Here is a 15457-nt window from a genome sequence, read left to right as displayed (position 1 = left end):
TCTCTGTCATGGACCCGCTATAAAGTTACATAGAAACAAACAACTGTTATGTTGGCATGGAGTGGCATGTCACTGCCCTACTGCAATGGTCATTTGATCTGAAAATGGACCAATTACTCTATCATAAATATGGTTCAAGTATGTAGTTATTGCAGCAATAACAGTACAGAAACAGAGGCAGGCCTTTAAGAAGGCTTCACAGCTCTCTAATGGAGTGTTGCTGGTCAGTACTTAATCTGAAAGTCGCACGGCATGTGCGACTGAAGGTGCCACAATACTAGAACATCAAAGGGAGGGAGCTGGTACATAATCCATGGCCTGAGTTTTTGTAAACTGAGGAGCGGGAGCAGAACACAAACAGACAGCAGTCTAAGAGCTGGAGAGAGTTAGAGATGGTTGGTGAGAGTGAGGGAGAGTAAAAGATAGAGAAAAACAGAAGAAGTTAAATAGGGAGTGAGGCAGAGTGAGAGAGTGAATCTGATGGTTGTGAAAGTGTAGCAACTGGTCTGAAAATGGCTAAGTAATGAAGCAGAACAAAGGGAAGGCTGTCTCCCAGTCCAGTCAATGGGCCATTCGAAGAACCTACAGCTTTGGTGAGTGGCAGGGAGGTTAAGGTGTTTTGAAGTATAGTGGCAGGTGAAGAGGGTTAGAAGGGTTGATTGAGGCTTCTGGAAAGTGAAGGGAATTTGATACACAGTGTGGGGTCACTCAGAAATACAAAGGGTTAAGGAGCATAAGGAGACAAGGAGGCTACAGTCTGTAGAGCATGGGCGGAGTTCAGACTGGTGAGCTTAGGGGGAATAAGTACACAAGCAACATACAAATGCACCTCTCAAGGTAACAAAGAGCACTACAGCGGGAGGGGTGGAGGTGCTGGGGAGGTCTACCAGGCTTGAAGGACACATGGATGAACTTGAGGAGACTGAAGTGTATGGGGAAGGGATTCAGTACTACGTGACTGAGGAGAAAAGGATCTGAGGGGCTGTAGGACCACAACTGTGAATCCCTAAAAAGGACTGTTATAGAAAATGTATGTGATAAATGTGCTGTCAAATGCAATATTTGACCCATTGTATTTTTTTTTATTACTTTTCTTGGGGTGGGTACCCAGCATATGGTGCCATCGGCATAAAAAAAAAAGTATCATCTCCACTGACTACAGGAAGCACAGAGTGTGTAGTGGATGAGTCTATAAGATCAACAGCATATGGGTTCCTGGTTCTGCCCAGATTCTGTAATGGAGCATCACGTCCTCTCTGTTTTCATGAAGAGAGCGAGAGAAACTACTGAATCTCCTTTCTATCAAAGTGTGGTGATGTGCGTCTTTTGCGGAGTGAGCAATATCACTGTCCTAAAGGCAACGTGTTGGAAAACGGCCCTCTCTGAAGGGTCACCCTAAACTCCTTGCCTTCCTCCTCCTATTTTTCTGACCTCATTTTTGTTGGCTGTAGGACTTGGAGCACTTTATCAATGTTGACCAGTGCGAACATGCATGTGCTTCTGCCCTAAAACAAGGTTACATTGGAATATATCTGATTGACATATTTACTTTACCTGTAAGTCCCTTGTAAAGTAGTCTACCATATACCCAGGACCTGTAATCCAAATGCTACTAGTGCGCCTGCAGCACTGATTGGGCCACCCACACAAGTAGACTTTCAAACATATCTCAGGCCTGCCAGTGCAAGGCCAGTGTCTGCAGTTTACTGGCACTTCGATCTGGCATTTAACATCACTTGCCAAGCCTTAAACTCCACTTTTATTACACATAGGTCACCCCTAAGGTAGGCCCTTAGGTAGCCCTGTGGTCAGGGTGCTGTGTATGTAAAAGGTGGTGCATTTAAGTTTTACATGTCATGGTAGTGAAAAACAGCTACATTCAATTATCACTACTGTGAGGCCTACTCTTCTCATAGGTTAGCATTGGGAATTGCTGTAATAACTGATCAAAGAAGAGTAGCTTTTTCATGTTTCATATGTTTGGAATGGTAATTCATAATCCTCCTTAATGGTAAAGTTGGATTCAGCATTACTTTTTTTTGAAAGGCCCCTTTTAAAAAGTGGACATTTCTCTTGTGCGCTTTGCAGCCGGTCTCCAACACACGTCTGGGTTGGATGACAGCTACACTTAGTGCATTCCCTCTAGACAGCCACAAACACAGGAAGATGAGGCTCATCTACATTCACATCTGTCAGAAGGACTACTGTACTGTCTAAAGGACTCAACTGGATTGCTTTTCTGGAATGGCTGCTTTTCTGCTTGTTGCCCTGCTGCCTGCTGCTCCCTGGCTCTGCTGGGAGAAGAGCTGAACTCTGCCTTCCCTCCAAGTGATCTTCAAGTAGTTGCTGGCTTGCCTCCGGTTCTCTGAAGGTTCAGGGGCACAAAACACGTCCTACAATCCTGCTGGTGCAGCTGGACTCTACCTTCTAAGAGTCCTACCCTTGCCTGAGGTGCCCCCTCCAAGGGCTTCAGAAGAGGGTTCTGCACCAGTTTTCTTCAAAACCCGACATTGCATCGAATGTGTGAGTAATTCTGCTGCATCGTCCTTCGACACCGACATAGAGGCTGCCTGACAGCAGTTCCACAGCCTGGGCAGCTCGGCGACAACACATTGCATTTACTGCAACAGAGTTAGACAACGACGCGGACCCCCTCTGTGTGACTTAACGCAGTAGGCTCTTGACGTGGACAAAACCTCCATCAGAGGTATTTCTTCAGCAGGGCCAGTCTGGATCTTATAGCAAGCCTGCCACCGATTGCAGTCGGCCTGAACTTTGGATTTGCACCGGTCTCTTGCAACCATAAGTAACCTGATGACAGCTCATGACTTCGAACCACTGTTTTTCGTTTATTCTTTAAAAACTCATATCTCGACTTCTACTTATTGGATTTTTGTCTAATTTTGCTTAGATAAATATTATTTTCTTTTATTAAACCTAAGTAGAGTCTTTTTGAGGTGTTTTCATTGGATTACTGAGTGGGCGTGTTGCACAAATGCTTTTCACATTGCCTCTTTAGATAAGCCTGACTGCTCTGTACCACACTACCAGAGGGTGAGCACAGACTACATTTTAGAGTGTATTTAGCTAACCCTGACGAGAGTGGTGGTTCCTGCATGGTCTGGGTCCATACTGCAGCCAACCCGGAATCACATTTCTTACACAACGGGCCTCCCCAGTAGGCAGTAGGAGTTTCTCAATCATTTCCGGTTTGGGGATTTCAGGAGATGGTATCCTCCCTCGCATCGAACATGGTTGGCCATCAAGAAGAATCTGGTGTTGCAACTTCTACAGAATTCTTAATATTCAAGCATGGGCACTTACAAAAATAAGTCAATTAAAATCTTTATGCTGAAACTTACGATCTTAACTCCCCATCAAGATCTTGCTGCCTCAGTTTTCTAAAATCTGCATTCAGTGCATCGTAGTTTTCCTCAGAAGTGTCATAGAAACCTTGAGCTGGTTTCTTCTCAAATGGGATCTCAGCATTGTAATCAACACCTCTTTTCTTTTTCCTTTTCTTCTGGATTTCAATTCCTGCGGCTCGAAGTTCACGCCTCTTCTGAAGCGCAGCAAGACGCCTGTCAAAAAAAGATAAACAATCAGATTTGCACAGGTTTGTCTCAGAATACCACAGTAAGCCCTGAGGGCTGCTTGCTGCCTGTCTGATTATTACATGTGGCCCTCTGAAGAACAGTAGCACTTGACCACTGTTTACCAGGCTAACCACAAACATTTAGAAAGATGTTAAGCAGTCATTTATTTACAAGTAATCTGAAGTAAAAGTATAAGAAGTGCAGGTTTCGAGCATCACTTATTTTAGGAAGACCTTCATGTTTAAACGTAGAAACATTCATCCCCTTTCCCTCATCTCTGCTTACAATGCCATTAGTGAATCAAGAGGCAAGTTTAATTGTCATGTGCACCCTCAATTCGCCTAGGTCTAATAAATCAAACACAAGGGATGTTTTTGTACTGCACACATCCTGATATTAGGTATTGGATTATGCTTTCGAAAGTTATAATGAATAAAACTGAGGCAACGTGAAATAAAACAATTCCCCAACATCACACAACTTGGTCAAACAGGGAAGCCACAAGATCAGTATCACTTTCGTTCGCTCTCATTTAACATCTAAAGTTTATACTTTCCCTTTAATTCTTGGAGCATTAGGTTAGAGCTTGGGTGAAGGACAACTCACACACAGGTTTGGAATATTTAGGGATAGAGAATCCAAGACAACCTCAAGCTCAGTCAGAGCCTGTTTAAGCCTTCTGTGACTTGCACACTTCTATTACATATTGACAGTTAATTAGACAAAAAGCACACAATTGCTCACTGGGAAGGCTTGGATTAATAAAAAAACATGTATTATGATTCCATATGTTCTGTCTTCCTCATAACGCAACTGGGGTGTTAGTGGTTCTGGTGGTGGGACTACTCTTACTGAGAGCCACTAGGCCGTGGAACCTGCCCAGACTTTTAATGCAGACTTCACAAGCAGCATTAGCAAAGTGGTAAAGCCAAGATTAAACGTCAAGTTTAAGTTCATTGGCTAAAACGTTTATACTATAGAATCACATCTAGTAGAGGTGGTTGGGTGTTCTTGTGTACCCACCTCAGTGGCTCTCACTTCTTGGATTTTTTTGGGGGTGGGGGTGATTATCAAGGATTATTTATAGCACTCTCACTTAGCCTAGCACTCAGATGTTAACAGGTAAGAGACAAAAGGCATACACAGATTGTGAGGCCAAAGAGTCTAATTTAGTTTAATTACACAATACAGTAACTTCCTTTGTACACCTAACTCGCAAAAGGTAGCATTAGCAAACTGATGCGGTTTACTCCAAGGTGTGGGAGATGTAGAACAACTCTGATACAGCTGATAGAGACTCTGGGCTTAATTTAGGGGGTAGTGTGTAATGAAACCTTTAAATTAACTACATGAGTCACAGCCCACACCATGTACATGCTTCACTGGCCCGACGCAACCCCGAGCCGAACCCTGCTGGCATCAATGAGGCCCTTGGTTACACCAATGATCACAGTTTTTGGCCACGGGGAAAAAGTTGGAGTTTCAGTACCCATTGTCTATTTTAATGCACGCAAAGAAAAGTTTACAGCTTTCAATCCCCAATAAGTATTACACATACTTCTGTGCTTGGGCTTAAACATGGTAAAAGACAATTAGATGAGGTTTTTAGTAACATATTAATTCAGAATGAATTTTCTTCTTAGGACATGATGTAGTCCAATACAAATATCTGTTTTATGGCTATCATCAAGAATCCCAAATTACCCCGGTTAAGGCTTGGTAAAATCTTGAAAAACACACTTTATACTAAATCTTTTTCTGTAGTGATTGTTGGCACACATTTTGATACTTGTTTCTTCGGATAAGAACAATAAAGGCATTCTCCAAAGCCATGTTACATTCCTTGTATAAGAACATACTCTGAACATGGTGCAAAATCAGTTATCCTATCCTAACTTTCGAATTTCCATAGCTTATTGTCCTCAGCCAACAAGTCACAAAAATAACTTCCCTAAGGATGCAGATTGGCTTTGCATACGAGAGGCACGTTTTACTCATCCTCCCATTACTGGCCATGTTGAGGGTTGGAAAGGAAAGGTAAAGGGTGCGGAATACTTCTAAGAAATGGTGTCGTAGCTAGAACTACATGGAGAAGGCCTTTGTTTCAGATTTTACATTTAATGCACAAGCTGTGCCATCAGATTTATCATGTTATTTATGGTTAAATCTTTTATTGATTTTCAGAACAGAAAGGGAGGAAGACCCCCAGCTCCCAGGTACAATGTAATACAGACACCAAGTGTCGCGATTAAGGGCATTAACAAGGTAATATGCACGGAGTAGGTCTGCAAGAGAAAATATTTAAAAAGAGCAGAAAAAAGCAGCACAACAAAAGAGACCCAACATTACCACCCTCCACCCCCACTACCCCCTCTCGTCCACCAAAAACAAAACGGGAAAAGGGAAAAAAAGGGATCATGGAACATGCTGAGAATTATCGTGGCCTGTTAACTTTACGTGAAGAGTCCTCCTGTGGGATTTGCCTGTCAGCGAGGCGTAGAAATCTGAGGTAGCGGGGCAAGTCAGCTCCCTGAATTCAGTTATAAGCAATGTTAGCCACAGCTCCGGGAACTCGGACCCCCTGCCCGCCAGAGTGAGAGTTAGCATCTCCATCCCTAGTACTAGCCAGAGTCTCTGTAGCCATCCAGAATGAGGTGGGGGCTGGAGGGAGCGCCAGTATATTCTGAGTGCCCGCCCAGGCGATCAGACGGCCCCTTCAGGATTTTAGAGGATTCATGAACGGATTGGGTAGGCCCAAGAGGATTTAGGCTGGGAAGCGTGGTAGTTGTGTGTCAAGATGAGAATCTATTTCGTCAAGGATTTGGGACCAATATGGTTGAATGCAGTCACAACTCCACAAAAGGTGTTCCAGGGCACCCGCCTCCCCACAGCCTCTCCAACACAGAGCACTTTGATGGGGATCAAAGTGATGGAGGCGCTCCGGCGTATAGTACCAATAGGTAACCACCTTAGTCAGTGTATCAGTAAGGCCTGTGTGGTACACTGAGTGTCGAGCCCTATAATAGATATTGTCCCATTCCTTATGGGTGAGAGACCGGCCTAGCTCCCGTTCCCATCATGCCCGCCCCGCCTTGTATGTGAGTGTGTTGTGGTGGCTAACAAGTGTTTGTAAAGGTCAGAAATGAGCTTCTTGTCAGAGTTTCTGGTAACAAGCCATTTCTCGTATGTCTCTCCGTTTCCGGGAAACCATAGTCTGTCCGGAGTTGCGGAAATGGAATGATTCCCTCCAGATCAAACAGGTGACCCAAGGATCTGCAAGGAGTGGGGCACCAGTTTGCAAAAGCCTTAGCGTCCATGCCGGGCTGGAATTCAGGATTATTAAATAATGGCGTTAGGGGGAGGGAAAGGACGTCAGCTCGTGGGTAGTGGCAGTGTGGTTCCATGCCTCCATAGTCATGCTCGTAATGTAGGATGCGTAGAGGTTAGGTGGCCTATGTGTCTTGTGGAGGAAGGGGAAACCCTGCAGGGGGGTAGCTGCAACTGCCTGGTCTTGGAACAACCAAAGCTTCTCGGACTCGAGGCGGCTCCACTCCATTAAATAGCAGAGCTGTGAGGCGTAAAAATAGAGCTGTAAGTCAGGGATCCCTACCCCCCCACCCCCGTTCAGGCGGCAAAATCGCTATTGCATGCTTGAACCTTGCCATATGAAGTGTGCTAGGTCTGACTGAGTTTGCTGAATCCAGGCAGCAGGGGGACAGAGAGGAAGCATCTGGAAAAGGTATAGAATCTGGGGTAGTATAGTCATGTTTATGTTTGTGGCCGCTATCCTGCCCAACCAGGAGAAGGTATGATGTTTCCACTGACCTAATTCTTTGCGGATGTGGGTGCGAAGCCGATCGTAGTTAGCAGTGCCAGTAGCTTGAAATGTAGAGTCTAATTGCACCCCCAAGTACTGGATGGGATGTTCTTCTCGTATAGGAGCCAACGTGTGTGGAGTAAGAGAAATGTTAAGAGCGGTCGATTAGTCCATGTTAATTTTAAACCCCCAGGGCCTGCGCAAAAAAACGTGTAATTCGATGAAGAGTGCCCTCAGCGACTGGATCGGGCTAGTGAGGCAGAGCACAATGTCGTCTGCATATAGGTTGATGGTATGGACATCCCCCACAGAATTTGATCCCGGTTATGAGAGGGTGGTGTCTGACCCTCAGCGCAAGCGGCTCCATATAAAGCGTAAAGAGGAGGAGTGGGAGGGCACCTGTGCCTCGTGCATCTACTTATGGGGAACCTGGAGGATGTCTGAATGTTCACTCGAACTGTGGCCTTGGTCGAACGATAGCAGTTCAATATTTGCGTGCGCAGTTTCTCACCAAAGCCGAATCTCAACAGGACCTGTTCTAAATAGGGCCAGAGTACCCTATCAAAGGCCTTCTCTGCATCGGTGGCCAATAACATATATTCCCCCTGTGTGCGAGAGGCTTTTTAAAATAAGGTGTAGGACCCTTTTTGTATTATTACTTGTCTGTCTTTGTGGTATGAAACCCATCTGGTCTGTTTCCACCAGTTAAGGCACGTAAGGCGCTAGGCGAGCCTCGAGTATGCTCGTGTAGAGCTTGATATCTATGTTTAGGAGGGAAATTGGTCTATATGCGCTGCAGACTGTTGTGTCTTTCCAGGGCTTTGGGATGACTACAATGGACACTTCCAGCATTTCCTCAGGAATGGCTCCAGTTTGGGCAAAGGTGTTAAATAAATCTCGTAATAAGGGGGCCACTTGAGCACAGAAAGTTTTATAGTAGGCTGCCGAATAGTCCTCTGGCCCAGGTGATTTACCGAGCCGGAGGCGGGAGATCGCCACAATAATTTCTTCTCTCCCTATCGAGATGGTCTGCCTGTGCTTGGTTAAGAGCAGGTATCTGTGCAGCCTCTAATTAGTCTGAACAGTGGAGTGCTTCTAGGGGGTCGCTCGAGTAAAGTGCCACGTAGAAGTCTCGGAAGGTTTCCGCGATGGCTGCATCATCCGAAGTAAGCTCGTCCCCCGCATGTCGGATGGTCTGCACCCCTTGATGCTGCCGCGCTCCCCACAGTTTGAGGGCTAGAAAACGGCCGCATCCATCGCCCCCAGTGTAGTAGGAATGACGTAGACGGAGAGCCGCATATTCGGCCTTGTCTTGATCTAGTGCTGCGGGTTGCTTCCGTTCCGCACAAAGTTGGCGCCAGGCTCTGGCCACTCCAGTGCGTTGGTGCATCTGATCCAGTTCTGCAACCCTCTAAGTGAGCTCAGCTCGTTTGCGACTACGTTCTATGTTACTGGATGACGAGATGGCAATGAATTATCCCGTAGGACGGCTTTAAGTCCATTGTGTCGCTAGGGATGTGTCCGAGGTAGCGTTGAGGGCAAGATAGTTTGAGATGGCCGCTTTGATTTGGTCAACTGTGGAGGCCTGGTGTAGTAGTGTGTCACGCCAGTGTCGCAATGGTTGCTTGATGTGCCGAAACTGAAAGGATGCCATGACTGGAGAGTGGTCTGATAATGATGCTGTAAGTATCTCGGTGTCAGTTGCAAGCGCCTGCAGCGGGTTGGAGCTGAGGAAGTAATCTGGCGTACATTTTATGAGCCCCTGAGTAGTAAGTATAAGCCAGACTGTGAGGGTGAAAGTGGCGCCACAGATCAGTGAGTCCCAACTCCCGGACACAGGCTAGCCCAGCCTGAGAAAGGGCCCAACCTGGGATGTGCGCTGACAAGAACGGTCGGTGAGGTTGTCAAACACCAGGTTTCTCCCCCCCCCCCCCAGTAGCAGGCGTCGCTCTGTGTTGGCCGTCGCCTCAGTGAGTGCTGCGAGGAAGAATTGGTCCTGTCCTTCATTCGGGGCGTAAACGGAACCCACTATAAGGGAGACCTCCGCTACTAGAAACTGGTATGTAAGCAAACGGCCCTTAATCTCAACCTCCTTTTGAAGTACTTTGCCGTGAAAGGAGCAGGACACAAGCATGGCAACCCCGTTGTCTTAGTAGAGTTAGAGGAGAACATTTGTGTGGGAAAGGCACGGGACTTCATGCTATGGTGGTCTTTGGGAATGAGATGTGTCTCCTGTAGGAGGCATATGTCTGCGGCAGATTGTTCCAGATAGTGGAGAACCACCTTGCGTTTGATCGGGTTGTTAAGGCCCCGGACATTGAGTGTTAGGATCCTAAGTGGTTTGTGTGGCATCTAGCGTGTATAAGAAGAACCGGCTATACCATATCCAGCAGCAGCCTCTCTGGTGTACATAGCTGGGGAAAGAGGGTATCAACTCGCTTTCATTAGGGCCAAGCGAACTGGAAAGGAGGGGAAGGTGGACGAGAGGAACCAAATCCAAAACCACTCAAAAACACAAACAGAAAGAAAATCCCCAACCCTCGCCGAACACAAGAACTGTTTGAACCGTATAGTCAATAAAGATAGTCCGTTGTCCCGGGACGACTGGTCAATCAACCAGTTGGTGTCCATAGTGTGACCAAAAGGAAGGGCATCCCTCCCCACCGCCCACCCAGAGTCAGCAGGGATGCACTGAGAGGATCCAGTAAAGGAAGGAACTCCCGGGCTTTCACTTGGTGGTGGAGCTCTCTCCAGCGAGGGCCTCCGTGGCTGCGGTCAGTGCTGCCTGTTGACTTCTAGTGATTTCTGATTTGGGCGGTCTCCGAGGACTGAGTGTTCTGCCCAGCCGTTGCCATCCCGATGGGGAGGTCTCGGGCCCTGAAGTGGTGCTACAGTTGCAGTCTTCTTCGCCTGGTGTCGCCAGGCCGAGCAGGCGGCAAGTGTCCACTAAAGAGCAGAGCTGATTAAGTTTGCCATTGTAACGAAAGATAAGGTGAAATGGATGCCCCAGGAGTACGAGATCCCCTGCTGCCGGAGATGTTCAGGTATGTGGCGAAATTGCCGGCGCCGATGTAGCATGATCAGGGCCAAGTCTTGGTACAGCACTGGGGAGTGTCCCTGGAATGGAGAGCCCTTGCTTTGGTGAGGATGGACTCCTTGGTTTTAAAGTCTTGGACGCACACCAGGATGTCTTCCGGTGAAGCGTTGGGGCCTCGGGGCGGCCCCACCCTGTGTGCTCTGTCCAGAACAATGTCAGCCTCGTGAGAATCCCCCAGTATGTACCGAAAGAGGTTGTTAGTGAAAGTGAACAGATCGAGAGTGTCGTCTGAGGTTTTTACGCCACGGATCCGGATGTTGCGCCTTCGGCATTGATTTTCAAGATCTTCCATGTGGGGCTGGATGTCCACGTTCTGGTCCTGCAGCCGGATTACCTCCTGCTGGAGCATGGTCAGTTCAGGGTGGCCACTCGCTCTCAAACACCGTCAACAACCCGGCGAATTTCTTTGATCTCTGCGGCAAATTTGTTTTTCACCAATTGGATATCTTCCCTAAGAGTGAGAAACAGCGACTCTAGGAAAGCCTTTGTGATGGGTTCATCTCCAGCATTCGTAGGATGTCTCGAGGCCTCGGGCACGCGGTAGCCATGTTGGGGATTGACTGAGCGGCCGAAGAGGTCTTTTAGGGGTTTCACCTTGCTATTCCTGGATTTGGACATGCTCCCTCTCCCCTCTCAAGCGGCTGCCGGTGTGCTATCAGGGAGTCAGTGTGCCGCCCCAATGGTCATGAAAATCCGCCAATTGGAGTCTTAGGCCGGGGCGCTGAATTCAGCCGAGTAGGTGTGGTCTCACCACGATCTTCCCCCTACAACGTTAAGCACTTGCGACGCTGGTCATCCGGAACGGCCGGCTCTCCAACCACTATGGCTGCGCTACCGCATTATGGTCCTGCACGCGGGTCTCCTTGTGGGTCTGCTGGGGGGAGTCCGCTGTGACAAGCAATGGTGACGCCTGGGTCATTGCCTCCGTGAAAGCCCATGGGGTCAAATTTGGTGCTTCAGTCCAGAGCAAGGGGAGAAGGGAGGTCCACAGCGCTCCACCGTGGATCAGGGGAGGGATGATGCAGGCATACTTATAAGGGCGCCCCTGCCGCTGCAATGCGCCTCAAGTCCCGCACAATGCCCAAGCAGTCACTAGCCGGGGAGTGGTGGGGTTTGGCTAGAGTTCTTCCCCCAGTGGTTGTCCTCCTCCGCCGCTAATCCACCAAGTCCCGCAGCTACACCGGCCCCGGCCTGAGGTATACGTGTCCCTCACCTTGTGCTCTGGGGCTCCCGCAAGGCTCCAGGGATGTCCTCTCCACCGGCTCTTCCGGAGACTCGCCTCCGCCGTGGATCCTCTGCCAACTATTCCGGGCCCACCAAGCCCCACACCACGTGGTCGACGGCCCGATCAGTTGTGGGGGGTCAGTGTGCAAAAGGCGTGGTGACCAGGGGGGGGGGGGGGGGGGGGTTTAGTGCAGGCGATCGGGGTTGGTGTCGGGCCCTGCCTCTAAAGCTGCAGCCTCACCTAGGCCGCGTTCTGTGCTGCTGTGGCGGGCTCACCTCCCACTCCAGGCCGGGGATCTGCGCGGCCTGGTGCATCTGCAAAGCCACAAGGCCGCAAGCAGCGCTCCACCCGTGCCCGGCAGCGTATCTTGCGTCTCTCCCGGTGAGTTCCACTAGGGCGTCCGGGGGTTCCCAAGGCAGGTGTTCCCCGCCCTCTGTAGCTCTGGGGGCAGAGCGGGCCTTACTCACAGCCCCGGTTCCGGCCCTACCGGGGCGTCGTGTTCCGGATGGTTGTCCCGGTGCTGGGGGAGGGTTACCTGGCGAGTCGCTGGGTCCGGGGTGACCAGGAGAGGAGTATCTGGCCTCGATGGTCCAAGATGCCGGAGCCTCCATGTCCTGGGGAGGCCGGATCGGTCTCTCCGCGGTCTCTGTGGGGCACCCGCTCCCAGACAGGCTTTCAGGCTCAATTCGGGTCCAGTACATTCCTGGCCAGGACCCGGAGTCACCTCAAGCTATTTGTACCCTGTAAACGCCAGGCTATGCCTGTCGGGGCAGGTGGGGGCAGGAGCCGAGAAAAGCGCGTCCTACCACGCCACCATCTTGGCCACGCCCCTTATGTTATTTAAAACAAAATGAGGGTGCAACTTAGACAAAAACTATCAAATTAATTTAAATAACACCACAAATGAATTTATAGGGGCATTAAATTACAGACATACACTGAGACTTACTAACTGCCTAAACTAGTATATACCGTGGTCAATGAACAGTAGCAAACATTCATAATATGAATTCTGCCCATATACTGCATGAAATAAAAAAACACGAGCAATCAAACAGATGGAACAATTGCATGATTCAACAGAAAGTTATGACACAAAAATGGTGTCCATTAGTCACTGTAGTGAGGTAAACAATGTTAAGTCAAAAATTACCTAGTGGGTGATTACTTGAAATTTCAGATATTTTAAACTGCTCAGGTTGGAAGTATTCCTGCATACCTACGATTCCACTTATTGCATCACTGAAAGCTTGCTAATTTATCAAATGTTATAAGTAACTTATGTCTAGAGGGGGATATAGAGACCAAGATTACAACATGTTAACCTAAAATAACTTTATCAGCATGAATTGTTTTTCATCAATATAGTCTTACCCAATTTGGAGCTTCACCTCTCAAAATCAAATTGTGCCTACCCAATCACATTCCCATAGCTTGATAAAGAGACAAGGAAAGAGAGAACAGGAAACCAGTATCTAAACATTTAAGAAAAAGAGCACAGGTACATAAAAGTAGTTACCCGTCTATAAAGAACCCACCTTGCTTCCTCAAGCTGCTTTTCTCTCGCTTTCCTCTTTGCCTTCTTTCCCTGAGTGTTAGCTAGACGAGCACGAGCTTCAGAAAGCATCTCAAGTTCATCTGCCAAAACACACACAGCATATTGCTATTTCACACAAGGAACAAATACAAATGAAAGCACAAATACATATGATACTAATGAAGTGGAATGCCTCTTCAGAAGGTTGTATGGAATAGATAAAACTGGAGAGACCTCCCTCTCTGCCAAAAGTAAACGAACATGTAGTCAGTAACTGTTTTAGTAATAACATTGTGGAGGCATCAGATGCTAAACAAATAGTTTGACTGGACATGTTGCTACTATACAAATATTTAAGGGAACATCATATAAACTGATTTCGTTTCTGCTTTCCCTGTAGTTGAATAGACTTATGGACATCTTGGTTGAGGATAATTTACTATAGAGTGCCATTAAATAACACCCAATACAATCCAGCCAACTTACCAGAGCATATGGTCGCCTTTTTCCAAGTACTGGTGATACTGTTTCTATCACGTATTTCTTAAATTGTTCTTTGCAAATTAATTTTCTTACTGGCCTCATGCTAATGATTCTGTGACTTTATTTTCTGATACTTTGAAGTCTACCAGAAAAAAAAATCGAGTACATTTGAAGTGGTAAATTCTTTATTGCCCCTTTCCTCAGAAACCATTAACTTTTTGAATTACTAACGTAATGGCCAAGTTCAACAGAGGGTTTCTTGGCACTAAATAACATGCTCATTGTTACCCAAATCAGTTACACTCATTTTATCGACCTGGGGGATACACCAGGATGCAAAGCAGCAGCTGCGGGGTCAAACACACATCCCTGCAATAAATGCACTCGGCCAGTAACCTATCAGCCCTGCCTGATATGGATGATCAACTGATGATAGCTTCTGTTGTGTTGACAACAAATCCAAAGGCTTTTAAAACGGATGACTGATTGAGAGCTTTTGTCTCCAACACCCACTTACTGGAGATGATTTTCTTCCACAAGGGTGTCAACTGGGGAAGGGTACCAGAAGGAGTTTTTGCTTTTTCTGAAGTTCCGTTTGGAGAGTGGCGCCACAATATTTGCAAGCAGTGTCACTCTGCTTCATGATTACAGACTATGCTAATAAGGAAAGAATGAATAAGGCTGCAAATTTCTGGGCCAAACTGGCCAGAAATACCCTGTGCACTTCAGCTGCCTACATCTAGTCCCAATAAATCAATTATTTTCACTGGTGTTTGTGTTCCATATGTTCCTTGTGTGCATGAGTCCTAATCAGATAGTATGCCTAACCCAGCAAGCTAATTTTTCTCTGCATTTGGTTGTAAAAGTCTAGTCACAAATATCTGTAGAGGAATGCATAATGTACAATGTCACATGCTGCAAGATCATAGATCATGTGAAAATATTGAGACTGGCAATGTGCATCAGATAAAAGTGAGCGAGACATCCTTTCATCCTAGGCGGACAGATGTATATTTATGTATTTATATATAAGGTCTTTAGCAAGGCCGTGGAGGTGGTCCTTCCAAAAGGAACTCTGGGTGAGGTATACAGCTTTTACTCTATAGGAAAAATCAAATTTCTTGAGCTTTGGTCTGGCAGAGCATCAGGGCGACCTGTGCCTGAAGCCATCCGTCATGGAAAACAAAAACTATGTATGTTGCAGCTTCATACTTTTCTTGATGCAAAGTGATGAATTGGCAAAAATTGTTACTAGAAGCAAGCTAACCCTAGATCTAGAATACCTTGTAAGATCAAATGGACTGATTTCAACATGGAGACTCGAGAGTATCAAAGGAAAAGGAGGATTCAGCTTCAAATTCAGAATCTGCATTGCAAAGTACATTAGATTCAAGTGTAAAACTTCCCCAGTAGGATGAACTAAGATGTAAACTCAAATTATCAAAGCCATTTCAACCAACAAGATCAGTACCAGGCTGCTCAATTGACACACAAGCATCATAGAAGTCCTGCTCATCCTCAGCACCTACATTAGTCTCTTTGTCCACGTAAGTCTTTCAAAGATGGTTCACGACAGCCAAGGTTCTTAGCACTCAATCAGATGACAACAAAAGCTGAACTTTCCAATTTGAAAGGTATTCAGTTTGTCAAAACCTCATTGGAAGTCAATATATCTCTCTGTGCCAACCTCAGTCCAAGCGGA

The 15457-nt window shown here is 47.0% G+C and overlaps 1 protein-coding gene across 1 annotated transcript in view; it reads right to left on the bottom strand.

The window, feature by feature from the left end:
- CDC5L (cell division cycle 5 like) overlaps positions 1–15457 on the bottom strand; it is a 253054-nt gene that overhangs the window by 168642 nt on the left and 68955 nt on the right. Inside the window, exons 5-6 of the mRNA XM_078647614.1 lie at positions 13274–13373; positions 3363–3581 (exon numbers count right to left, since the gene is read on the bottom strand). Of these exons, the coding sequence (XP_078503740.1) occupies positions 3363–3581; positions 13274–13373 (319 nt within the window). The remainder of the gene's footprint in view (positions 1–3362; positions 3582–13273; positions 13374–15457) is intronic.

Source organism: Lissotriton helveticus, chromosome 6 (genome assembly GCF_964261635.1).
Source record: "Lissotriton helveticus chromosome 6, aLisHel1.1, whole genome shotgun sequence".
In the NCBI taxonomy this organism is placed as follows: Eukaryota; Metazoa; Chordata; class Amphibia; order Caudata; family Salamandridae; genus Lissotriton; species Lissotriton helveticus.
This window is presented reverse-complemented; position numbering and strand designations above follow the sequence as displayed.